Source organism: Saccopteryx leptura, chromosome 5, assembly GCF_036850995.1.
Source record: "Saccopteryx leptura isolate mSacLep1 chromosome 5, mSacLep1_pri_phased_curated, whole genome shotgun sequence".
Taxonomy (NCBI): domain Eukaryota; kingdom Metazoa; phylum Chordata; class Mammalia; order Chiroptera; family Emballonuridae; genus Saccopteryx; species Saccopteryx leptura.
The window spans coordinates 85712655-85739910 of NC_089507.1; the positions used below are offsets into that span (position 1 = coordinate 85712655).

Below are 27256 nucleotides of genomic sequence, written 5' to 3' on the forward strand. Positions count from 1 at the left end.
TTACAAATATTAGGTTACAGTGTGAATTTCATGTTAGCTGGAATTACTGAGTAAGACCAAAGTGTCTTTAAACAGACTTTAATGATAACAATTCCTTTAAGCTCAATTAACCTTAGCTATTACAAGTGTTATGCAGATGTTACTAGACAGTATTTAGTGACTTGCACTGGGTTCCTCATAAAAGACAAATCACTCAAAAGTATAATCAACAATCATTTAACAGTTTTGCTATGCCAACACAAAACATGGCTAAATTGAGTCACCCCCCAAATCACTAACACAGCATACTCAGTATCAGAAGCTATTTCAACCAAGCCATTAAAAAATGAGTGCCCACTAACCCTGAGACCACTAGTTAACTGTGGTTCATACTTTAAAAATTGTGAGTACACCCACAAGAAAACAAACTGGTATTAAAAAAAAAGCGGCTGAATATCACATTGCAAACTTGCCCAGGAACAAAAACGAGTCACTTACAATTTACCTTTAATAAGTCAACTGGACTATTAATTCCCATAGATTAATAGAAACTAAGTATTTGAGTTTGTACATTAAATGATATAGGAAAAACCAAAATCAAATTTTAGTCTAACATTTACTAGAGTCCTACACATGGCACTAGTAACATGTGGAGGAAAAGAGGGCAAATTCTTGTGGAGTCTTGCAAGTTTCAACAGAGACCATCTTAAGTTCAGTGTCCATACATTAAAAAAATGTTCCTTTCCAGTATTTTACTGTTCTCTGAAACCTGGAGAAGCCATTATGGCTTATCCCCTTAGAAGTGACATAGAAATGTAAAAACTATAGTCCGATACAGCGAATTGGATTCATCTAATACTTTCAACAATCAATGACTTAAGGAAGTCATCTCTACAAATACTGTATTCCGCCATGTATAAGACGCACCCTTTTAAGAAATATCTAGGATCTAAAAACTGGGTGCGTCTTATACACTAGTTGATTTTTTAAACTTGCATCTCCCACTTGTTTCTGCGCTTGTAATTTCTTTACTTACATTTCCCGTTTTGTGCGTCTCCCCCCCCAATTTTCAGGCCCCCAAATTAAGGTGTGTCTTATACATTGGAGCGTCTTATACATGAGGAGAAACACAGTACTTAAGTGTTGCCTATGGCTAAAATGGTCCATTTTAAAGCTGATTAGTGATTCAGAAGCTCTGAGAAGTGTTTTATTGATGGTTGACTTTCAAATGATATGCCCATTAAAAATGTTACTGAGTAAGATTCAATTATTTTGAAAATAAAGCCAAAGAACAGTATTTCTTAGCTTGTAGAGCAGTATGTTACTAATTTCTCATTTGTAATTTGAATCCAAAAATTTTAATAGCTTGACATTTACCCTTAGTCATTTTTAAGCAAAAAAACAAAAACAAGAAAAATATCCACTCATTGGAAAACTGTATAGTTAGATTGATATTTCTCAATGAAATGCTTATTACAGAATTAACAAAGCCAGAACATTTTCGGAAGGCATGCATTTCACTTCCAGTTTTAGAGAACCTTAGGTCAATAAATCATGTCCAAACTACATATTAAAATGTTTATAAAAATCAAGCTTTAACATTTATTTTATATCTAGCTTTCCACATCTGTGCAGACAAGGAGTAAGATTGCACATAAGTGTAAGCAGTGCAAAAATGTGGAAGTAGAGAAAAGTCACAGATGTGCTAGAAATTGAATACAGGATTGTAAGGAAGCAATGGACAAACCAAAATAACTAGAAAAAAAAAGTAAAACTATATGGTCATAATTAGGAAGGGTGAATGATAATGCCCTTGTTACTACAGAAATTAAATTAGTGGCACACATAGCACTTGTCAAACAAAAAATTATCCAATAGCATTGACTTTTATTCATTCATGTTAAGTCACCTGAAATGATGTTTGCATTTAAATGCTCATTAATGTAAATGGCTGAACAAATCCATTTCAATGGATACTCAATATCCCACATAGTTAAGTCACTTCAACACAGCCTCATGACAACTCCCACACCAAAACAGTACTTTATTTTGTAAATTTAACCCATTATTACTCCCATATTATGGTTTGTTTTTAGCTGTCAAGTGTACAAGGTGAAGAAAAAATTTAGTTCGAAGGGGGTTGCACCTGGAAAATAAAGTTCTTAAAACTCCATATACATGTTTAAAACTGCTGGGTCCAAAGTCCATCTATGAACTCCAGGGTTGCCAGTATCATGTGCAGCATATTAAAGCTACACTATCTGGATAGCTTATTAATTCTGCATAAATCAGGTCAATCAATGTGTCAACCTGTAACAGACTGTGCACTTTTAACTGAACATGGCAAAATATTCACTCTTTTGAAGTTTACATCATCATTTGATGTCAAACAATGAAGCAAATCCCAACAGTATATACAAAAACAGCTTTGCATTTACAAAAGATTGTTTCCCATACTGATTAATCCAGGCAGCTAACTCATTGGTTTATGCAACTTTATTGAAGAAAAATAAATCAATTACTAGCAGAGCTATTAGTTGATCACTCATCCATTGACAACTTGCATCATTTATTCAGTGCTATATTAAACAGTGTATTGGAAGATAGATTAACTAATAGCTCCAAGCCTCCTAACAATTTAAATGAAAATTACAAAAATGTTTGAGACCCTATTTTGGAATACAAAGGGTGTTTGACTTCCAATTTCCATTCTCTGTAGAACAAGAACAGGTCATTCCTTTATTGACATGCATAAAATACATCACATTTTCTGTTCTGCTGATGCTATAAATTCAATACCAATTCTCCAGCCACATCAGTTATGAGCATAAAGTATATCATGTAACCTCAGATCTCTAACAGTGGAAGGCTTAAACAGAATGGATGCTGCTAGAATAATGCTGCTTCCTTTGATGCGACAACTGAGCATCCATCTCCCTCCCCCTCAGATGATTTCTTCAGCATGTTAGAGCAGTGAGGAATGGTTTTAGTCTCATAACCAAGTTAGAGTGAAGACATTGGCCACATAATACACATGCTCCATTTTTAAAAAATTCTGAATCTTGGGCAACTGTTCTCTTGTAACTACTTTACAGTTTCTAAAAGCAGTTATTGTCCAAAGCTGGAAGAACTTAAGTCTTCTCAGATGAGCATGTGAATGAATGGAGGGAGGTAAACAAAAAATAAAATTAAAAAAGATGAGGTCTGATAGGGGAGCAGCCGGATAAGAAAATCAAAAAAGGAACAGTAATTTAAAGTTTATTCCAGCTATAATGCAGGTTATTCTGACTTTAAGGTAGCATCACATGGCATACTTCTGAGTCCATTCCCGAGATATTCTGTTGTACCTGTAAGTAAAGAATATGTTATTTAAAAAGTTAAAATAACTTAATACTTAAAAGGGAAAGACTTCTATTTTACCTCCAGACTCACTATGGAGTCATCTAATGGCTATGACTGGGAAAAAAACCATCCGGGGAGATATAGCATTGGCACTCAACACATTGTGGAAAATGAGAACCTCATGCTTCCAAAACACTAAAAGTAGTATTTTATTAAACATAAGTGGCACTGAGATAGGGCAGGGTAACAAAAATCAAAGACCTTTCACCTCCCCTATCACTAAGCTCACTAAGCTAATGCTCTTTAGAAAAATCTACAATTAGTTCAATTTTAACATTTAAAAAATTATTTTATAGTTCATTGAAGAATTATGTCAAAACAGCATACACATTCTGTACATCTATAGAAAACTCCATCAAAGCCAAAATAAAAAGTTAAACTAAACCATTTTATCGAAACCCTAAACTTTGAGAAGTTACCTGACCCTGGGTTAACACCAGAAGAGAAAGCACCTTTGAGACTTAGGCACAGGGAGAAGATTAAGACATTGGGGAGAGTGGTAAAAAACAGTTTTCAAGAGGAGATGGGTATGAGTGGTATGTTAATTAGAATCACATGTGTTAATTTTAAATTGTGTGGTGACTGGAGATAATAAACCCAACTTGAGACCTGATGAATGGGAATCTATAGGAGTACAACTGGAAGCAATCATTGCTTAAAAAGATCAACCGGTAATTCACACAACAAGCAAGATTATTTCTCACTGAGGAACGTCACTACCATTGCTAAATGCCATCCATTTCTCCATTCTACCCATGCCATAGTCCTACTTACCAACAAAAATACAATAACCTTAAAAAATGAATACACATCAAAGACTCAGGAAAACTTTTAGATATTTACAGTTTGAACTTTATAAAGTATTAACTAGCTTCATTTCAAACCAAGAACTAAATACAAATACAGTTCAAGCACTTTTCTCAACTTGAACATACAGAAGTTCTTTCTAACCAATCATAGTTACTTTTTAAGGATATGCTCTGAAAAAGCCAGCATTTTAAAACAAAGGTTTCATTTAGCATACAGGTAGCCACAAAGTTGAGCTGACACTAATGCATGCAAGGTCAGTAATGAACATTTATTTAGTTTAGATGCTTCGGCTTAATAGTTTCTCCTTACATCATCATCTCGGCAAAATTTGAACTACAGCACCACATTCAATACAGTACTGGTATAAAGTTTAAAATGTACCAAGTTAAAAATTTTTAAGCACCAGGAAGGTTTGAAATGTCCATTTCTTACTAATGCTACATAACTGCTTTGTCATGCAAAAATATTCTCAAGCAATAATGACTACTAGGTATGCTTTCACGCTAAACAGAGATCAAACAGTTAAAAGAAGGTTTCAGAAAACTGCCACATTGGTTACCTTTTGTTAGTTAATATAGTGCCTTAAAGCATGCAGCACTCAAGTGCTGGCAGTACCATGAATAAGCGCACCATAGAATACAGATCCTCTTACCCTACAACATAGCGTATTTCTCTGTCCACTCTCTTGCTAACCTATTGTACCTAATTGAACAAGTATACTTAGCATTAATTATAATACAAAAATAATAATGAAGTTGTACATAAAAATAATTAAAATATTTGAGAAATTTAGACCAAATTTTCACAATAGTACCAATATCTTTTTCAAAGAACATAATTGGGATAATTTTTCTTCTCCAAAACTTAATATGACAAACTATTTAATACATGTTAGAAAAATAAAACATTTTAAAGGGAGTAGTCACTGTCACATAAACTAAAACCTACTAATTTTCAAAAACAATTCCATTTCAATAACTAGCTTTTTACATACATATTTGTACTATCATCTTACCAGAAAATAAGCATCAAGTCTTCTTGGCTTTGCTACAACTTACAGCAGAATATAAACCTAACTCATTAAGAAAAACAACTTCATATCACTTTCTTGAACTACTACATACTTACTTATCTCTGTCTGTTTTATAGATCCGTGCAATCTCTGGCACTAGGGGGTCATCTGGGTTTGGATCACATAGCAGTGAACAAATGGATAAAAGAACTGCAAGAAAACAAATGTTATTAACTTAGCATCAGAAATTTCGATAAAGAAAATTGTATTTAAAAACACTATTATACCCACTTACATCAATGGACAGATTATCCAGACAGAAAATCAGAAAGAAAACTAAGGCCTGAAATATCACATTAGATCAGATGAACTTATTAGATATTTAACATTTCATCCCAAAACTTCAGAATATATTCTTTTAAGTGCACATGAAACAATTCCCATGATAGATAAAAGTTAGGCAAAAAAAAAGGTCTCCATAAATCCAAGACTAAAATTTTATGAACGTTCTTTTCTGACCACACGGTATCAAACTAAAAATCAGTTAAAAATACCTATTATAAACCTCAATTTTCAAAAGATTATTAAATTATATCTTTATTATTGAGACCTATGTTTTACTTCAGAGGAGACAAGCTCCAGGGAGATAAATGCTCAAAGTAGATCTTTTTTGGGAACAAGTTTAGTACTAACTATAAAAGTACTTACTGCCAAACTGAGGAGTTTTGAGAGAGTTAAATAAGAATTTAAGTTACTGCAGTTTCTTTGTACTGAGAGGAAAAATAACTTTAATAAGAATATCTGGGGAACAACTATACCATATTAATCTTAGCTGTTCAGCATAATGAAAAATCCATTCTCTGTCCTGCCCCAGGGAGGTTGCACAAAAGCTCCCAACTGCTCCACTGACTGTATGTTTTATCCTTTGAATTGATAAGGTAGAGGCCATCTATATACGCAAGAGTGCAGACTAAAAGAAACAACGCCAAGGTCTATAACCAAGTGACCATCCAATGCTAATTCTTACCCTATCCTATTCAATACAAAAAATGCCAAGCATCATGGATCATGTATCTAATTGATTTTAAATGCCTTTTATGTGCCAGACATTGTACAAAGGTGTTATAAAATTTTCTGATATAAATCTTGAAGTGGGTATAATCTTCAGATGAAGAAAAAAATAATACGGTAAAAAAGACAAAACTAATAATGCTGTGTATTATTACAGAAAATGTAACTTTAAAACCAAATGCAGCCTGACCAGGCGGTGGCGCAGTGGATAGAGCGTCGGACTGGGATGTGGAGGACTCAGGTGCGAGACCCCGAGGTCGCCAGCTTGAGCACAGGCTCATCTGGTTTGAGCAAAAGCTCACCAGCTTGAGCCCAAGGTCGCTGGCTTAAGCAAGGGGTTACTTGGTCTGCTGAAGGCCCGTGGTCAAGGCACGTATGAGAAAGCAATCAATGAACAACTAAGGTGTTGCAATGCGCAATGAAAAACTAATGATTGATGCTTCTCATCTCTCCGTCCCTGTCTATCCCTCTCTGACTCTCTCTCTCTCTCTCTCTGTAAAAAAAAGAAAGAAAGAAAAAAAAAAAAACCCCCCAAAAACCCAAATGCAAGGGGCAGATAAAACAGCCTGTATTTACAAAAACAGTGTTCAGTATTATAGTGCATTTCCAGGAATGGTAAAAAACTTGGAACCTACTGTTTAAGATTTTCATAATACTGTATGGTACTTGGTAGTAAGAAAGTCTAGTCTGAGAAATGCTATACCATCCCTTAAACATTTATGCTGGAGGTTGAAATTTTTGAAATTCAGTTCTCCAAAATTTTCTAAAAATTCATGTCACTTTTGACAGGTTCCCAGCATGCCAGTATCTGTTGCAGTGACTAACTCTGTGCAACATGTGATAACATACACCCTCAGGAGGCAGACATGTGTGAAAAACCAGACCTCAGCAATGACCTTGAGCAACAGGATATAAATAACTCCCATGTCGCTACTGTTCCAATAATGGAACATGAGACATAAACGGGTTAAGGAGATTCAAATGCATCGTGCAAACATATAAAAAAATTGATATCCTGTCTTAAACCCTGTTTTACTTTGCACTTACCATACCTACATAACATTAAAAACCTAGTTTTGTGTACCTAAGGAACGCTAAATCAATGCCAAAAACTGAAAATCACTTGAAGGCAGTCTTCCTTCCCAATGAGTAAGTTTTGTGGTAATTTTATCTGTGGGGTAAAAGTGACATAAAACTACCAGTCATTCAAAAAGGATAGAGATGGAAAAACATTTCATCTCCTTCATGTGGAGACTGAACCTATTACCTAATTTTTCGCTCCATAAGACGCACCTGACCACAAAACACACCTAGGGTTATAAGGTGGAAGAAAAAAACAAAAACAAAAAACTGAACCAAATGGTGTGTTAAAATCTTTAATAAAATACCGTATTTTTGACTCCATAACACACACTGGCATTTTTTCTTCCACTTTTGGAGGTAAAAAAGTGCGTTTTATGGAGCAAAATATACGGCATATGTCACATAATAAATCCCTATTAAAAACAGAAGAGATTTCCAAAAAGGTTTTCTAATTTTAGACTAGGTAGAAACAATCTACTATGTTCACATAATACCTAACTAAGGGTTTCCTTTTTTTTAAAGGCTTAATTAAAGGGTTTTAAAAAAATGCTTTTAATTTAAAAAATAATAAGCACAGAAAAGCAAAATCAAAATTCCTGCAATGGAAACCTAGAAGTTTTAAAAGTTCTATTAAATTTAGGTGTGCTATTTTAGTTAATAGACAACAAGTGAGACACAGAAGGGGCTTGTGACTGAAAAATACTACAGAACCAATTAAACTTTGTATTTATCATTTTCTATTATTTGCAAACAATGCCCAAATACTAATTTAATTTTTAACTTGTTCCCAAAACTGTTAAAAGAGTAAAGGTCATATAACTTATTACTTCTCCACCTCCTACCAAAAAGTTGGAATAAAGACTCAGAAAAGTAAACCCAGACTGAAACTCCTTTAAATACAAAAAAAAACAGAGCGGTTCAAAACTGTTCCTCTAAAAGAATTTTACCTTTAGAAATAGTTAAAGCAGGAGACCACTGTGATCTTAGAATATCGAGACAAATGCTGCCATTACTGTTAATATTTGGATGATAAATTCTTGTTGTAAATGCAACCTAAAATAAATAAGAAACCTTTAGGTATTTCTCTGAAACAAAAACAAGCATCCTGAACTTAAGTAGAAGACTTAGCAAGGCTTAAAATATTGTCACAATAAAAAATAAATAAAAATAAAACCACCAAACCCTAATTTATATACATAAAAAGACCAAAAAATTATAGAAACTGGTTTTTATATTCTGACCCAAATCCCTTAGGGGTTCTTTTAAAAATTAAAATGGCCCTGGCCGGTTGGCTCAGCGGTAGAGCGTCGGCCTAGCATGCGGAGGACCCGGGTTCGATTCCCGGCCAGGGCACACAGGAGAAGCGCCCATTTGCTTCTCCACCCCTCCGCCGCACTTTCCTCTCTGTCTCTCTCTTCCCCTCCCGCAGCCAAGGCTCCATTGGAGCAAAGATGGCCCGGGCGCTGGGGATGGCTCTGTGGCCTCTGCCCCAGGCGCTAGAGTGGCTCTGGTCGCAATATGGCGACGCCCAGGATGGGCAGAGCATCGCCCCCTGGTGGGCAGAGCGTCGCCCCATGGTGGGCGTGCCGGGTGGATCCCGGTCGGGCGCATGCGGGAGTCTGTCTGACTGTCTCTCCCCGTTTCCAGCTTCAGAAAAATGAAAAAAAAAAAAAAATTAAAATGGAAAATGTAACTTTGGGGAAAAAACATTATATTCTGACAATATGGTGGAATATTCTGAAGGCTAATTTTGGCCCTACCATGTCATAAGCATCAAATAGCACTTTAAAGGGTATAACATTTACTAAAAAAAATAAGAAATTGCTGATTATAAATCAAAATTTATAGATCAGCTCATTTAAGGTATCAAATTACAAAGGATGTATTTGTTTGCATTTCCACTGTACATACAGTATACACCTTTAAATATTACATAGGTGGTTCATATAAATATCAGATCGCACCCCATAAAATGATGGTGAAGATGGTTATAGTGAAGTGCCAATGTTCTATATGTATATTATCTCCTATTCATATAGGTTGAATCAGTGTCAACTGCTTTGAGTAGTCAAGGACCCCATGTTTTTGATACCTACAAACCAGTCTACCTGAGTGCATTAAGCTACTCTTAAGTTTTGATAATTTACTTATTCAGTTATGTATGTAAACTCAAATCCCAAAATGATTACAAACTAAACTCCAACACAAGCACAGTATAAACTGCAGCAATATGTGCAAAATGCATACTAAAGTTGAACAGTGGCAGCCTACTATAATTATAAGATACTAAGGTTAATAATCTCGCTGCTCTTTTAACTAAAGATTAGTAGTAAGAATCAGCATTCTAAATCAATTCTATATATATAGACACACAGCCTCAATTATTCTTATCCATTATATAAAAACATATCAATTTAGCCTTAATTATGCAGAACCCTAATTTCTAAGAGTGCTCTATTCCTCTGAAATAAAGCATAAATCTGTACTAACAGCTTTTGGGGAAAATACTTGCCTTAGGTGGTTTGAAGGGGTAGTCTGTAGGAAAATGAATTGTCAAAAAGAATACACCGCCTTGATATGGGCTGTCATTCTGTGAAAAGAAAAATATACTTAACTGATACTTAAAATATTATTGCTCAATAATCCATATATAACACTTCTTTCTAAGCATTTCTCTAATACAAAATTACCTATTTACACTGCACAAAAAGACTAAATTATCTCAAATTCAGTTCATAATAGAACAAAATTTACTATAGAACAATGAACCTTACACTATACTTAGATCCCATTTCACATAAGTCACCAAAGAATTTAAAATATTATACAGAAATGCAAGTGTTACAAATACTGATTCTCACAAAGGAAAAGTATACTTAGCAATGAAGTCTGTATACTGTATTATGTAACACATTGTAATTTAAAAATAAATTCTTACATTTGTAGAATGAAAGCCATATACACATAAACGGCTTATAGCATCCTGGCCACCAAAATGTAGATACCATACAACTACTTTCAATAAAACCAGAACACAAACAGATAGGATTTAAAGACAGTATAATTCCCACTTGGGCCCTCAAACTTCTCATTTAAATCCATTAAAGTTTTTTCTTCAAAAATATACTGAATTCTCCACAACCAATTTGGAAAACACAAAAAACAAAATTTCAAGTTATAGTAGTATTCTTTCTCTTTTGCTGGTTTCACATTATAATTTGATTATGGAGAACTCCTCAGCAAAGGAATACTTTATCATATACAACGTTAGTTTGAAGCAACATTTGGGCAAACCTACTTACTAAGACTTTATATAACTTAACCAATACTAAGAAAAATAATTCATTTCCCCATTTTAAGCATAAAATGGGGCTTAAAAATCTGATCAAGTATACAAACAGAATATCACAGAAGAGTCAAGCCCTGATCTTATAAAAACCACTGATGAACACCAATCAAAGATGACAAAAGTCAGTGACCTGATCCAAGATAAAAGAAAATACGAAATTGCTTCGTTTGCCCCTGGATAGGCAAAGATGTATTTTTAAGTTTAGAGTGACTGAGTTATTACCAACATCCACCACACTGCATTAGATTATGCAGATAGTGCTAAAATAAGTTACTCACTATACTCATCTGAGTGTTATGCAAGTAAAAACTTTTACAGTTGACTCTTTCATTTAAAACCTAGCTCTCTGTAACATAATTAAATAGTAGTTGAATTAATCTAACTCACTTCTATATACTAGGTATGTACAGGGACATATAGAAAAAATTTCTTGTAAAATTTCTGGTAAAGAGATATTCAATGAAATATTACAGGTATTATGAAGAAATGAACAGGGTATACCTGGGATTTAAAGGTCAACTGACTGATGAAGAATCAAGCTCAAAGAAACATACAATTAGGAAATGAACAAACTACAATTTAAACTAAGTCCTTCCTACTTCAAACTTCCTCTTTTGTATTATCTGCAAAAAAAATTTTTTTAATTAAGTGAGAGGAGGCAGACTGACTCCCACACAGCCCACTGCATAGCCTTCTACAGGGCTCTGCCCTGCCCGTCTGGGGGGTATCAGCATGCCTGAGGCGGAGGCCATGGAGCCATGGAAGCAGGAAAGGGAGGGAGAGAGGGGGGGAGGGGGTATGTGGGAGGGGAGGAGAAAAAGATAGAAGTGAGAGAGAGAGAGAAAAGTGAGAGGGGAGGGGTAGAGAAGCAGATGGGCACTTCTCCTATGTGCCCCGACTGGGAATCGAATCCGGGACATCCAAGTGCCAGGCCAATCAATGTTTTATCACTGAGCCAACCAGCCAGGGCCCAAAATTTTAATTCAAAACCTAAGATTGAAAGCAGCATCTGAGAAGTATAGGGGGAAAAAAATCAGTGCAAAGCATCAGAAAGTAAAATGAATTTACCAGAGTTACATCTTTCTTAGGTAATATGGCTAAGTTAACTAGAAATAGATGCTTTAAATAGCACACACTTTTATAAAATAAGCTAATACTGAAAATGTATCTATATTGTATACAATTAACAATTTAATGATAATCCTAAAAAATTTTTATGAAACCCAACTCCAGAAGTTGTGTAAGCTTGCATTAAAAGTTTCATATAGTCAAGTGACATATCTGACTGCTCTGGAAACAATGCAATCTAGTGATGAGATTTAGGCAAAGCCAAATTGCATTTCACTTGTTAAAAAAAGTATGATAAAAATATTTCAAGGTTTCAATTTAACACTAAAATTCTACCAAAAGAGAAAAAACTGGTAAAACAAGATTGAGGTTCTTGCCATGTAAAAACCTAAAGCTCTATACCATATTTACCATAAATTTTAAGGAAACAGAAAATATAACCAAGAAAAACAAAAAGGAATATTTCAATCAGTAAACTGACCCAAAGCTTAGAAATCCAGAATTTATATTGGGCTCTTCTCTAGAAACCTTCTACCCTGGTTTTGTTCCAATTAGTTCAAGTCACTCTTTTTCAGTGCTTATGCTCTTCCACTATGGCAATCCTAAATGTTAATATTCACAAAAATCTTCTGCTTTTACCTCCTGACCCATATGACTCTGGTAATTCTTGAGTCTTTCTCTAATATAGTTATTAATTCCATGCATATATTTAAATGGCTACAAACATTTCTACTTTGCTGTCTTATGTGCCCAAAACTCAAATCACAATTGTAAAGCCACAAAGCAGGATCTCATCATTTTCTCAAAGTAGTCACTGAATCTTAATGATCCTTAAAATCTCTTGAATTACCCCACTCTCCTTTATGCCCACTGTCACTTAGCTCAAGATCTTACTACAGTAGTCCCTCCCCTAGCTGTGGCTTTATTTCTACAATTTCAGTTATCCACAGTCAGAAAATATTAAATGAAAAATTAAAGAAATGATCAATTCATGAGTTTATTTAAATTGCATGCCATTTTTAGCATTCAGTCCCACTCGGTCCCACCTGGGACATAAATCATACCTCTGGTCCAGCATGCCTACACTGTATGCTCTGTGCCCATTAGTCACTTACTATCAGATCTCACCACTGTATTACAGTACTTGTGTTCAAGTAACCTTTATTTTACTTCATAATGTACCCAAATTGCAAAAGTAGTGATGATGGCAATTCAGACAGGCCAAAAAGCCAAAATGTATGCGTACACAAAAACATGAATATAGTACAAGACATTTTTGAGAATCCATGTTCACATAACCTTTTTTTACACTAGTTATAATCACTCTATTTTATTATTGTTGTTAACCTGTGCCTAGCTTATAAATTAAACTTTATCATAAGTGTATATATAGAAAAAAAAATACATATATGCTTGGTACCATCCATGGCTTCAGGCATCCACTGGGAGTCTTGGAAGATATATTCCACCATGGACTAGGGAGGACTTTTCTCTTATTTTTTGTTCACCATTACAATGTCTTACCGCATTTCCCCACGTATAAGACGCACTTTCCCAAAAAATTTTGGGGTCTAAAAACTGGGTGCATCTTATATAGTGGTTGTAGATTTATTTACTTGCATTTCCCACTATTTTGCGCAAATGAAGAGTTGTAAGAATTTTATGATGAATAAAACTTGAGTTCAATAACTGTAGCTAATACATTTTTTTTTTCTTTCAAATTTCGGGCCCCCAAATTAAGGTGCATCTTATACACGAGAGCATCTTAACATGGGGAAATATGGTACTACTGGTATTCCCGCCTTCACTCCAGCTTTCCTCTCTAATTTATCCCTTACATTGTTGAAGGGGTCTTTTTTTTTTTTTTTTGTATTTTTCCCCAAGTTAGAATTGGGGCAGCAGTCAGACTCACACATGCACCCGACCAGGAACCACCCAGCATACCCACCAGGGGGTGATGCTCTGCCCATCTGGGGCATTGCTCCGTTGCAGCCAGAGCCATTCTAGCGCCTGAGGTGGAGGCCATGGAGCCGTCCTCAGTGCCTGAGTCAACTTTGCTCCAGTGGAGCCTTGGCTGTGGGAGAGGGAGAGAGAGACAGAGAGGAAGGAGAGGGGGAAGAGTAGAGAAGCAGATGGGCGCTTTTCCTGTGTGTCCCGGCCAGGAATTGAACCTGGGACTTGCACATATCCGGCCAATGCTCTACTGCTGAGCCAACCAGCCAGGGCCTGAAGTGGTCTTTTTAAGATACAAGTTATTCCTCCTGCTTAAAAATCTAGCAGAGCTATCAAGATCAAGTTCTACTCCCCAAACACACAAGGTGCTTTATGATCTGGTTCCCACCAATACAGTTAAGTCTCATTTCCCACCAAAACACACTCTGTATGGACATAAAATATGTATGTTTCACACCTTTCCCCCCATTTGAAACATTCTTATCTGGGTTCTTTTTATTTTACAGAGACAGAGTGTCAGAGAGAGATAGGAACGGAGAGATGAGAAGCATCAATCATCAGCTTTTCGTTGCACATTGCGACACCTTAGTTGTTCATTGACTGCTTTCTCATATGTGCCTTGACTGCAGGCCTTCAGCAGACCAAGCCAGCGACCTCGGGTCCAAGCTGGTGAGCTTTGCTCAAACCAGATGAGCCTGTGCTCAAGCTGGCAACCTCGGGGTCTCGAACCCGAGTTCTCTGCATCCCAGTCTGACGCTCTACCCACTGTGCCACTGCCTGGTCAGGCTTATCTGGGTTCTTATATTCTTTATCTGCAGAACCATACTTAAATACAGCCTTCCCTTTACTACAATCTGCTGGCAGCCCTTTCGTACCTGTCTCTATAGTTACTAGTGCACAACATACTTATGATTTATTTACTCATATTTCTATCTTCTACTAGACTACAAAGCTTCTTAAATAGTATAGTTATGAAGGGAAGAGATTTTATGTATCTTTAGACTGCAGGAAATGAGACAATACACTTAACATAAATAGAAAAAATAACCCTTATGAACCAATACAAATACCAATGAATGAATAATTTTATTTCAGATAGTTTTTGTAGCTGATTTTGTGCAGACTCCAAAAGGTTACATTATTCACAGTTCTGGTATAGGCACACCTCATTTTAAAACACTTAACATGTCACTCTTTAAAAAAAAAAAAAAAAAATGAGGCCAACATCTTACCAGCAAAAAAGATTACAACTGCCCTGGCCGGTTGGCTCAGTGGTAGAGCATCGGCCTGGCGTGCAGGAGTCCCGGGTTTGATTCCTGGCCAGGACACACAGGAGAAGCGCCCATCTGTTTCTCCACCCTTCCCCCTCTCCTTCCTCTCTGTCTCTCTCTTCCCTTCCCGCAGCCAAGGCTCCACTGGAGCAAAGTTTGCCCGGGCGCTCAGGCGCTAGAATGGTTCTGATTGTGGCAGAGCATCGCCCCCTGGTGGGCATGCCGGGTGGATCCTGGTCAGGCTCATACGGGAGTCTGTCTGACTGCCTCCCCGTTTCTAGCTTCGAAAAAATACCAAAAAAATAAAAATAAAAAATATTACAACTCATTTTATTGTGATACCAACTTTAATGAGATGGTTGGGCACCAAACCACAGTATCTCTGCCTGACCTGTGGTGGCGCAATGGATAAAGCCTCGACCTGGAAATGCTGAGGTCGCCGGTTCGAAACCCTGGGCTTGCCTGGTCAAGGCACATATGGGAGTTGATGCTTCCAGCTCCTCCCCCCTTCTCTCTCTCTGTCTCTCCTCTGTCTCTCTCCTCTCTAAAAATGAATAAATTTAAAAAAAAAAAAATTAAAAAAAAAAAAAAAAGACTGAGGTTCAAGTCCTCATTCTGTTAAAAAAAACAAACCACAGTATCTCTTAGGTATGCCTGTACTTTCTTCTATGGCTATATTGTAGATTAGGTGGAAGTCAGTGTGGTTCTCCAAATAATTTCAAAATGTCTTTCTGCCAGCTTTATTTCCAATTAAAAAAAAATTAAGCATGAAAATACCAGAAATAGCAAGGAAGTTAAATTTCTCCTCAATTTATCAGTTCTTAATAGGAATGCCGTTAATATAGAGTACAGAAAAGACAACCAAAGTTTAAAAACCACGTAACTAGCAATGCTGTCAATTTTTTCAAAGGTTTAGTTTAAGTATTTGTACTTCTCCAAAGTATCTTACTTTCAGAAATACGCCAGCACCTAATAAGTATTAGAACCAAGCATGCTTGCCTAGTAACTTTTAATGACCAAGAGCATTTCCTGACTATAATCCACTAAAATTCAAGTTACTCAGTACCAAAACTTAAGTTCGATACTTTAATTTAACTGAACTAAGAAATACTCCAAAGTAAAAGTAATTTTGTTACCATTTGTTCTTCCAGCAAATCTGCAATTATGGGTTGTTATGTAACCACTGACCATGCTATTTTGGGTCATATCTGCATCCCACATAGGGTAGGCATTCTTACAAAATAAGGTAATATTTACCTAATCAAACTGTGATGTTTTGACACAAAGATGTAATCAAAAGCCAAAATAAAACCGTAAGTTATTTTATCAATGACCCCACAGAATAAACTGTTAACTATACTGTTCACAAAAATTAGGGGATAATTTCAAAATGAATATGAAGCTGTAAAATATTCCCTAATCTCACGTGTTTACTTATAAAGAGCAGAAGATTGGCATTTTGGGTGAGTTTTTATAACCTTTGACTATTTCCTGAAATTATCCAAACAGTAGAGTTAACCTCTCTAGAAAACAAGTACATTTAAGGGAACAAAGTAAAACTGCAGTTGCTGCATAAATATATTTTTTGTTTCTATTAATCAGGGAGTATTTAAATAGTTCTGAAAATCAAATTATTTGTTTTTAAAAGCAGAAAACTGCTAGTCATTAATATGTTAAAAGGTTGCTGAAAATTTTAGCAAGAAATAGCCCAATCTAAAATACACATAAAACAAAACATAATTTTTGCAAATAAAAGCAAATTAAGCTAACAGTTAAAATAGTTGTCACAATAATCAATTTTCTATTTTCCATTCTCTGGAAACTTACTGGCATACACTATTCATTTATGCTTCACTTTAATTTTACTATAGGTATATTCCTTATCTTTGGAAAGTTTAACAGTTCAAAAAAGTGAAGCCTCGAAAGTCAAGCAGAATAAACATCACACTGGTTTTAAGAGTTGGTTTGTTACACACACCATTCAATTAGAAGCCTTGATTGCCAACTCCTTCATGTATTAATACTGACAACTAATTTTTATAACAAAACAACTAAAGAACCCTCTGGATCAAAGATGAACTTTATTTAGTACAGACATGGCAAGGCATTTCACTGAATTCTTTGCTTTGAAAATGGTTGATCTATAATAGAAAAATTCTAGAAGTCACAATTTCAAGAGCCTATGATTTTAGGTAGGCAAAATGAACTGGATCTGGTAGGAGTTATGACAGACAAATCCCACCTAAAAGAGGGAAGCAGCCCTGGCCGGTTGGCTCAGCGGTAGAGCATCGGCCTGGCGTGTGGGGGACCCGGGTTCGATTCCCGGCCAGGGCACATAGGAGAAACGCCCATTTGCTTCTCCACCCCCCCCCCCTCCTTCCTCTCTGTCTCTCTCTTCCCCTTCTGCAGCCGAGGCTCCACTGGAGCAAAGATGGCCCGGGCGCTGGGGATGGCTCCTTGGCCTCTGCCCCAGGCGCTGGAGTGGCTCTGGTCGCTGCAGAGCGATGCCCCAGATGGGCAGAGCCTGGCGCCTGGTGGGCGTGCCGGGTGGATCCCAGTCGAGTGCATGCGGGAGTCTGTCTGACTGTCTCTCCCTCTTTCCAGCTTCAGAAAAAATACAAAAAAAAAAAAAAAAAAAAAAGAGGGAACAGCTGTTACTCTATCCCAAGCCATTCCTGCTTATGGGAATGAGGGCCTAGTTAGCAGCTTTTTTTTTTTTAAAGTGGAAGGAGGGGATGGATGATAGTGAGACAAACTTTCATTAAGATCTACCTGGCAACCCCCATTTCAGGCTGAGGGACTGGCTGTGAGAGGGGAAGAGAAAAAGAAGGGGGAGACAGAAAAGAGAAGCAGATGGTTGCTTCTCAGGTGAGCCCTGACTAGGGATCAAATCCTGGGACATCGGCTGGGCCAACGCTCTATCCACTGAGCCAACCGAGGTTTTGCTTTTATGCTGATTGCTGACTTCTAAACCACTTTTGGACCAAAGTGAGCAAATCCGCTAATTATGTACCGTAAAAACGTTTTTTGTTACCAAATTAGACAAAAGGAAGCACTTTAAAATCAAATTTAAAGCAGTAAAAATAGTCCTTGAGTTTGAAAATAATCCTGATTTTGTACTTTTTGTTATGATAATCCACATATTTCAAAATATTAACTAAATATACTACCCCATCCCCCAAATTTGATTTGATCCATAGTCTTCCTACCTCTATAGGTCATAACATTTAACTTAGTCATACTTGCTATTATTTCCCATAAATTCCTCCTACCAAACACCTGATCCACATATTCCTTTTTTCCCATTTTTTAATTGCCTGTCTTTCCCAGTAGATTTTAAGTTTCCTAAGGATTGAGAGGAATCATGTCATTACATTCATTTGTATCCTTAACGGCTGGCACATAGGCAGCGGCTCATATGGTTGAAATAGAAAAGAAGATTAAAATTATCAAAATCAGAACTGCTGGACAAACATTTGTTGACCCAACCCATCCTATGGCCAAATATTCCAAGGGTATTTGTTATTTTAGAAATATAAACATCTACTTATTGACTATTATTTTATTTAATACATTATTGCCATTTATGTTAAGATAAAACTATTAAAAAGGGAAAGCAGAAAATTCAGTAAGATACAATTATTTAGAATAGAAATCTGAAAGTGCTTTCCAAGTCAAAAAAAATGTTAAGTATTGTGCAAGATACAGTCTTACCCCAGGATGTTTTACTGCATTCTAATTCTGTGAAATTCTTAGATGGTATCCATAATTCTGAATATTCAATTATCCAGCATATACAGTTTCTTATCTACCCAGGATAGAAAGGAATTTTGCTGTATTCAAAATATCACTCTCTACCTAAAAAATTCAAATTTTGTATAAAACCAAAGTTCCAGAAAGAATCCAGTATCAAAATAATACAATTAAAGCAGATTTGAGGCAGTTACCCAAACAGAGTAAGATCTTTGAATACATGGTAGAGATGGTAAATTAATTGGCTCTACAAATAACAGGAAGATCTGTGACAATGCTTTTTATATTGCTATGAAGGAAAACTAGATTGATGTGAAGAGATGCTACACTCTAACTACAACACAGGGACAGACACATAAAGAATACGTAACAAATGACTAATTCATTACATTTCTCTTTCAAAAATAAGTACAACCATGGCATATCCAAAACAGAATTACAACGTAATAAAAAAAGAGCTAAAGACTGAGTTAAAAATTACAACTGGATGCTGAATTTTCAATTAAAAGAAAAAAAATTTAAATTCTTAATACTTACAGGTCCCATAATTGTGGCTTGCCAATGAAACACTAAAAAAAAAAAAAAACCACAACAACTCTTGTTATTATCTAAAAATGTACAAGATTTTGTAAAATTAGCCACAAAAATCAAAGGTTACTTACTATCATCCCCAACTGGACCTGCGGAACATTGTGCTGGAGGGTCACGGGCCAAATCACTAAGTTCCTATACCAAGGTAGAAAAGAGTAAGCAGAGTCAACTACTTCCAGTTCATTTTCACCTCATTGTTAAAGGGCATACAATCATTATTCACATTAACAATACACTCTATTAGAAGAAAACATTTAAGTAACCGTACCCCAGTTCCTGGGAGAGGTATTGTTATTTCATGGACACACACACCCAAGACAAATCATCTTGTTTAGGGTTTACAAAAGTATCTATACACATCAATGTGAAAATTTTTATTGCAGGAACAACAGTTATCATCTTATAAATAAAAAAAAAAGTTGCAATCCAATACTTTAATAGCTTAAGAACATAGATAGGTAGTTCTCAAGATTCATGTCATTTGCCGAATTTTCAGACCATCCCACATCCCAGACACCTTCATTTTTACTGTCCTAAATCCTGTTCTTTCTGAATTTAGGAGATCCACAAGATTAAATAAAGGGCTTCTAAGAAAATTCAGGGAAAAATACAACACTGCAGGAAAATAACTGGAGCAAGTATTTGCCTTTATCACACAGTTAAAACACTTCAGAAAATGGCCTATTTTCAGGAATAATCAGTATGGATTCACTCCATTAAAAAAAATCTGTTAAGAACTGTTGTCCTTACAGTAATCATTTTGCCATATACATATATCAAATTATTAAGTGTACATCAAAACCTAATGTTACATTTCAATTATATTATAATCAAATTGTAAAAAAAGAACACTGTAAAAAAAATTATCCTGATATACTCTGCAAATTTGCTTCTGAAACTCATACCACAACTGCTTATGTTATCAAGACAACCAGAGATCCTAGGATTAACAATATTAGGATGACATAAGATCAGATCAGATCTTTATGCCTGCCTACTACATAAATACACCCTCATATGTTTAACCTACTGTATTTAAGAATGGGAGAAAAATCATTATAAATGGCTTTTGATGCGATCAGTACATATTACAAGAACCCTTAAACAATGGATTAAAAAAAATGAGTTTTTTAGCATTAAAAAAAGGGGGGAGGGAGGGAGGGAGACAGACCGACAGACTGACCTGACCAGGCAGTGGATAAAGTGCTGAACTGGGATGCAGAGGACCCAGGTTTGAAATCCCAAATTTGCCAGCTTGAGGGCGGGCACATCTGGCCTGGGATCATAGACAATAATACCCAATGGTCGCTGGCTTGAGCCAGGGAGTCACTCACTCTGCTGTAGTCTCCCCACCCGGCCCCCCTTCAAGGCACATATGAGAAAGCAATCAATGAACAACAAAGGTGTCACAATGAAGAATTGATGCCTCTCATCTCTCCCTTACTGTTCTGTCCTATCTGTTCCTGTCTGTCACTAAAAACAAAAAACCAACAAACAAAACCTTACAAATATCAGTTGATTCTAAAATAAGTATTTAAAAACTATATTTTTTAACCAAAAAAGGAAATGTACCAGCAACTTTAATGAATAAACTATCCATTACTGAGCCAATAACTTTTTTCACTGGCTAGGATGAAGTCTTATTCAGCAATTATTTGCATTCCATTATCAGCCATTTTTATTATGCTGACAATCTATTTTCACACCATCTCAAGGTATATATACTCTATTGGAGGTAAGAATCAAGCATAATCTCATATGAACATAGAATTTTCCTATGTTCCAAAACTTATACAGCAAGTTCTATTGTGTTAACTGCCCCACTAAAAAGAAGAGAAATTAGAAGCAAATTTATATTATACCTCCTAATTCCTTTTTTCCATAAGGAATGTCAAGGATCCAAAAAGTTCACTTGAAGGTTAAAAACTTACCTGGTTCCAAACCACCCCTTTCCCTTCCTCACAAAGATAATGATGTGAATTTTCAAAAATGTTACTAAAACCCAATTACAAACTTACACACACAAATTAAATGTTCAAACAGCATTTTGAAATAAGGACACTGAGTAGATCCTCCTCAAATACTGTATCATTTTAAAGTCTCACTTTTAATCCAACTTAGTCCCACTATTGCCTAGGCTTATTTCATCATCTCCAAAATAGCAATGTCTACAGAAATTTCGAAAAGATGAATGAGAATTAAAGCGCTCTGGCACACAACTTGCCACATGATGTACTAGGTACTCAATAACAAGCAGATCACTTACATATCACCCAACCTGAAGGTAAGATTTCCTGGGTAGGCATTCAAAAAATTTATCAAAAAAAACTAACAAAAAAACACCCAAAACAAAAAAAAATTGTTTCATAAATAGGCTACATAATAACACCTTAGCCCATTTAAATCTTTTGTGATGAATCTTTATGTTTAACTGTTTATAACACAGTCATCTAGCAATTCAACTGCTATGAGATGTTATACATTAATAACACAAAGTCAGCAATTCAAGGAATATTTGTAGATGGGATTTTAAAGAAACCATCTTAATTAGCTTGAGATGTAGAAATGCCTTCTTTACCATGGTCAAGACATCTCTGTATAGATTTAATAAAGCCAATTAATTTATGTACTAAAATCTACTTTAAACATCGAAGAATGATGTAAGTAAAATTATTATTATTTTTATTTTACTTATTCATTTTAGAGAGGGGGGAGAGAGAGAGAGAGAGAGAGAGAGAGAGAGAGAGAGGAGAGAGAGTCAGGGGGGAGGAGCAGGAAGCATCAACTCCCATGTGCCTTGACCAGGCAAGCCCAGGGTTTCGAACCTGCGACCTCAGCATTTCCAGGTCGACGCTTTATCTACTGCGCCACCACAGGTCAGGCTAGTAAAATTATTTTAAGGATCAAAACAGATCTTTTAAATCAGGTGTCAACCCTTATCTCTCAGATACCAAATAATTGTCATGGCATCATTATGCCCAAAGCACAAGCAAATTAGAAGATATAAGACTATTTTATAGCAGGGAAATAAATAAAAAGCACAGTAAGAAGTCTTCTTAGAACATGTGTTCTTCTATTTAGTGGACATTCTGCCTGTTCAATAATCCATCTTACCCTACTTTCATAGAAATATTTTTCCCTTATGCCAAACATGTGATTGTAGTGTTAGGTCATGTCAGCGATCAAAAACCAATTATTCAGGCCTAATGATAGAATTTGCTCCTTCAGCCTCAGTGATAAGCTCAAAGAGTTGGAAAGTAACCAAAATCAGGACTTGACTTTATCTGCCTGTCCATCTATACCTGCCCAAGATTTCTGAAACTGAAGCTAGAAGGAACAGCTCTTCCTTCTCTAATTAGGATCAGTAAGGATGTGACCCAAAGCTGTTGGCAGGCATGTGTCCTGAAATTATATGGTGAATCCAAAGAAACGAAGACCACACTGGGTGAAAGAGAAAGCAAAGCTGTTTTGGCATGCAGATAGGCAATTTCAGACCCTGAGGTTATAGCTTGCTCTGATTTTGCCTAGACTTAACTACACCAGATTCCTTCTAATAAACCCAAGAAGGGAAAACAAACAAAAATAGAGTGAAGAGACACCCATTCTAAGCAGAGTGCTACTGGGACCCATTAGCAATTATACAGATTTTATCCCACTAAAATACAATGTAATGCTCAAGTACTGCTGAAAAATATGTAAAATAAAACAAAATTAAACTAGAGGGAGCAGGGAGAAGTCATGTGTCCTGTCTAGTAAAGAGTTAATTTTCCAACTAATCACAGAAATTAGAGTTAATTTAAGTCTATTTTTAAAATGAAAAGTGTAGTATTAGCTGAAGTTTCACCACTAAAACATTTACTCATTTGTATGAAAACTACCTTTTTGATGTGAAGCATGTTAGGTCTAAAAACACCAAGATAAGAAAACATGAACGCCTCCCCCTACAGACTGAGCTAATAAAAAGCAGGCACAATACAAATACAAAAAAATTACATTTTAACAACCCTAAGTGCTTAAATATAAAGGCATTCTAATGCTTTGTGAATCCTGAAAAAGTAACCACTAACCTTCCTGTGTCTAAAACAGACATTTGAGCTGGGTCCTGATGAAGAGATAAACATTCTAAGTAGAGAAACTCAAAGTCAAGAGAGTGAAAAAACACAGGTTGTAAAAATTCGCTTGTAGTTTGGTACATCAGAGATACAACAAGGTACAGTAAGGGAGTAGATGTGGCCAGAAAAGTTAATCAGGGCTGGAACTTTTCAGAGCCTTGATTATTATGTCCAAAAACAATCCCATAGGCAATGGGAAGTCACTGTATTGCCTAACCCTGAGATCAATTTCCAATAAAGCTCCTCAAAGAATTTTCAAAAGTAAGTTTGTCTTTGGTTTTCACCTTATAAAATGACTTCTAAATTTCACAAACTTTAGGTATGAAAACAATTTACAAAATTATATGAAGATCAAAAATGAACTCTTTGCTCCCTAGTAAAGAACACTGTCATGGACCCAAAAGAACAGCACACAAAGGTAAGATCTATGAAGTCTTCTGTTGACTCCTTCCCCAGGGAGGACAGCATTACTCAGGTGGGCTCTTGGCCAAATATTAAGACCAGGGAAATAGGAAAATAGTTGGCAGGGAACATTGGCACACACTAGTAATTGCTATAGAGGCCTCACTCACCTTGAAAAGGCACTAAAATGGATGAAGGCTATATAATTAGGACACAATTGTTAGATACGTCTTTGCCATGGTGTGCTCTTATGGGTAAATTTTCTCCTTTTGGGATCATCTTCCTTTGAATGAATTATCCTGGAACCTCCTGTACACCTGGCTAGTGTGAGAATTTAGGCCTTCACTGGCTGGAAAATACGCTTCTCCTTTCCCTTTAAAAGCCTAAACAGACACACAGTAAAAGCAGCAAATCTAAAAGGCAACCAACAGATAAAGCTTAAGCCAGTGAGGGTTCTCATCTGAAGGTACATGACTAAACAGTAATTCAGTCTGACCATTCCTTTTGGAATGAGGATTTAAAAGAGAAAAACCTCGTTTGAGGAAAACATTTGCTTTGATCATTATAGGACAGAGTCACTTTGACAGTTGACTGTTGAAGTTAAAACAAGAAAAGGCTCCAACAGTAGTCTAGAAGTCTCAACACACTGCTAAATATTTGGGTTTTTGTTCAGTTGTGCTTCTCTATTCGCATTAAAGGTCTGAAAGTATAGTTTGTCCAAGTTCTTTCATTCTCCCAAAAGCTTTTAAAAATATAACTCAGATAATTACAGTGGTAAGACCAAGTTTATGGATTCCATCCTTAAGTACACTAATTATCACCTCTATGTTCCACAATCATTTGTTATCCCAATCTCTACCATCCATCTTGTATATTAGTGGTCCCCAGCCTTTTTTGGGCCATGGACCGGTTTAATGTCAGAAAATATTTTCACGGACCAGCCTTTAGGGTGGGATGGATAAATCTATCACATGACTGAGACAAGCATCAAGAGTGAATCTTAGACGGATGTAACAGAGGGAATCTGGTCATTTTTTAAAAATAAAACATTGTTCAGACTTAAATATAAATAAAATGGAAATAATGTAAGTTATTTATTCTTTCTCTGCGGACCGGTACCAAATGGCCCACGAACCGGTACCAGTCCGCGGCCCAGGGGCTGGGGACCACTGTTGTACATCATCACACAAAGGTCATAATGATAGCAGTAGTTTTCAACCTTTTTACACTTGGAGACCAGTGAAAACAATTATTTCAGGGGCTGCTAAGGCAGAAATCATCCTGAGTATGATTCTGACTGAGATCATTGGGCTCATAATCTACATATTGATACATCATCAAGGGTGGTTAAATCCTTCACAAACTGTCACGGAATTCCTGGTGGACTGGTCAGTGAACTGGTAGTTGAAAACCACTAGTATAGATCATTTTCCATAACAGCTTTTGAGAAAATTTAAAATTCATGCCATTACTAAAAGATAATTTCTTGAATTTTATTAATAAGCCCATTTATTTCAAAACTTCCACCTGACTTAGAGACAACTGTATGACCATGTGAATCAGCACTATAAAGACAGCCCCTTGCCTCTTAACTTAAACCTATACTACTGAGCAACATAAAACACTGAGGAACCTGGTGACTGGAGGAGATTAGGGAATGAACTAGGAAACAAGAGCAATGCCTTTGTAAGAAACTTTGAGGTTAAGACACCCTCAAGGACCCTTTACAAGCCAGCAATATAAAGGTATATATTTAAACATAGAGAAGCCAAAATACAGTACACTTAGTTGTCCAAATCAGGCAGACAATAACAGCTCTAATTATTCTTAAAGATCAGGTTTACTAAGTAAACAAACATTTTTTTTAACTTTAATGTGAAATTCTTACATACCATATGTAGGTACAAAGGGCAAGAAAGGAAACAAGTATCTCAGAAATGTATGGTTACCAGACATTATTTCAAAAGAATAGTGCTTGGCAAAGATTTTGGAATCTGAACAGTTTTATATACCTGTAAACTCAAGAACGGGAACCAATAGTTCCTTTAAAATAATGTTTGGAATTTGTAATTTCTTATGAGAAATCCTGAAAATTTATCTTTTTTTTTATTTTTTATTTTTTTTACAGAGACAAAGAGAGTCAGAGAGAGGGATAGATAGGGACAGACAGACAGGAATGGAGAGAGATGAGAAGCATCAATCACTAGTTTTTCATTGTGGCACCTTAGTTGTTCATTGATTGCTTTCTCATATGTGCCTTGACCGTGGGGCTGCAGCAGACGGAGTAACCCCTTGCTCGAGCCAGTGACCTTGGGGTCTCGAACCTGGGTCCTCCACATCCCAGTTTGATGCTCTATCCCCTGCACCACCGCCTGGTCAGGCCTGAAAATTTACCTTAATGATTAAGAGGTAAGTGATGCACACCATGTCTCATTACATCACCGACAAGATATTAACTTCCTGTTCATTGTGAGACAAGCATGCTAGTTTGTTAGACAAGATTCAAAAAATGGCTTGAATGAATAACATTAAAATTTTCTTTCTTTAGATTTCCACAGATAAGGCTTTTAAGATTATTCAATGCTGTTTTTTGTAAGCAGTATCTGAATGGGCAAAGACAGAAAGTCAAATTTAGGTTCTAAGCTTTGATCAAGGAATGCAAATAAGGCATTTTATAGATAAGAAAAATAAAAAAATTAGCAGCAGTCAAGTGGTTAAAATATCCAATTACACATTAGCCATGAAATCATAACAAGACTAGAATTAATATGAACATATAATTAAGAAGTAATCACAATTGAGGCCTAATAGGTCAAACATGACAAATTCAACAATGACAAGTCGGTCAGATTTCTGAATAATACAAGATTATGTTGAAAGAACAGTGGGAGATAAAAATTAGACATTTGGACAAAGTATAAAATACTTCTTGAATTCTCCTCCCCATATAACAGGGTTGATAGTAGTTTTGAGGATAAATCTTATCTAATAGGCTAAATTGGCTAATGAAATACTCACTAAATGCATCCAAATGAGATCTTTGCTCTAGTAGCAAAACCCGATCAAGCAAGATCAAAATTTCCAGTTAAAAAATAAAAATCATTTAATTTTGCTAATTTCAAAACAGTGGTTTCTTTTGGCAAAGCATAGAGAAAACAAATGCAGAGAAGACTACAATGACAAAATATAGTGCAAGAAAGATATTTAGACAAACTTATCTTTATGGGTAAATCTGTATGTGAATGAAGATACCTCTTATAATTTTTTTAAGTAAATGTTTCTTCTACTTGGTTTATTATCTCAAAAAAGTAAACTGTATAAGGTGCAAACCCCTACTCATGTGTTTATATGCTTGTTTCCTCCACTCAAAGCAAAGATTCTCACGGTAATGACAGGCTTC

General features: G+C 35.9%; 1 protein-coding gene across 7 annotated transcripts in view; it reads right to left on the reverse strand.

Moving 5' to 3' along the window:
- Window positions 1-1549: 1549 nt before the first annotated feature.
- The window catches only part of UBE2D3 (ubiquitin conjugating enzyme E2 D3), a 31422-nt gene continuing 5715 nt past the window's right edge, over window positions 1550-27256 (reverse strand). For 4 of the 7 annotated variants that reach the window (XM_066386767.1, XM_066386768.1, XM_066386766.1 and 1 more), the window contains exons 3-9: window positions 19414-19477; window positions 19289-19320; window positions 9870-9947; window positions 8305-8410; window positions 5320-5413; window positions 4844-4893; window positions 1550-3326 (exon numbers count right to left, since the gene is read on the reverse strand). In XM_066386767.1, the coding sequence (XP_066242864.1) occupies window positions 4845-4893; window positions 5320-5413; window positions 8305-8410; window positions 9870-9947; window positions 19289-19320; window positions 19414-19477 (423 nt within the window). In that variant the 3' untranslated portion in view covers window positions 1550-3326; window position 4844. Of the gene's footprint in view, window positions 3327-4843; window positions 4894-5319; window positions 5414-8304; window positions 8411-9869; window positions 9948-19288; window positions 19332-19411; window positions 19478-27256 lie in introns of those variants that run through there. The other 3 variants (XM_066386770.1, XM_066386769.1, XM_066386771.1) reach the window with 3 other exon arrangements.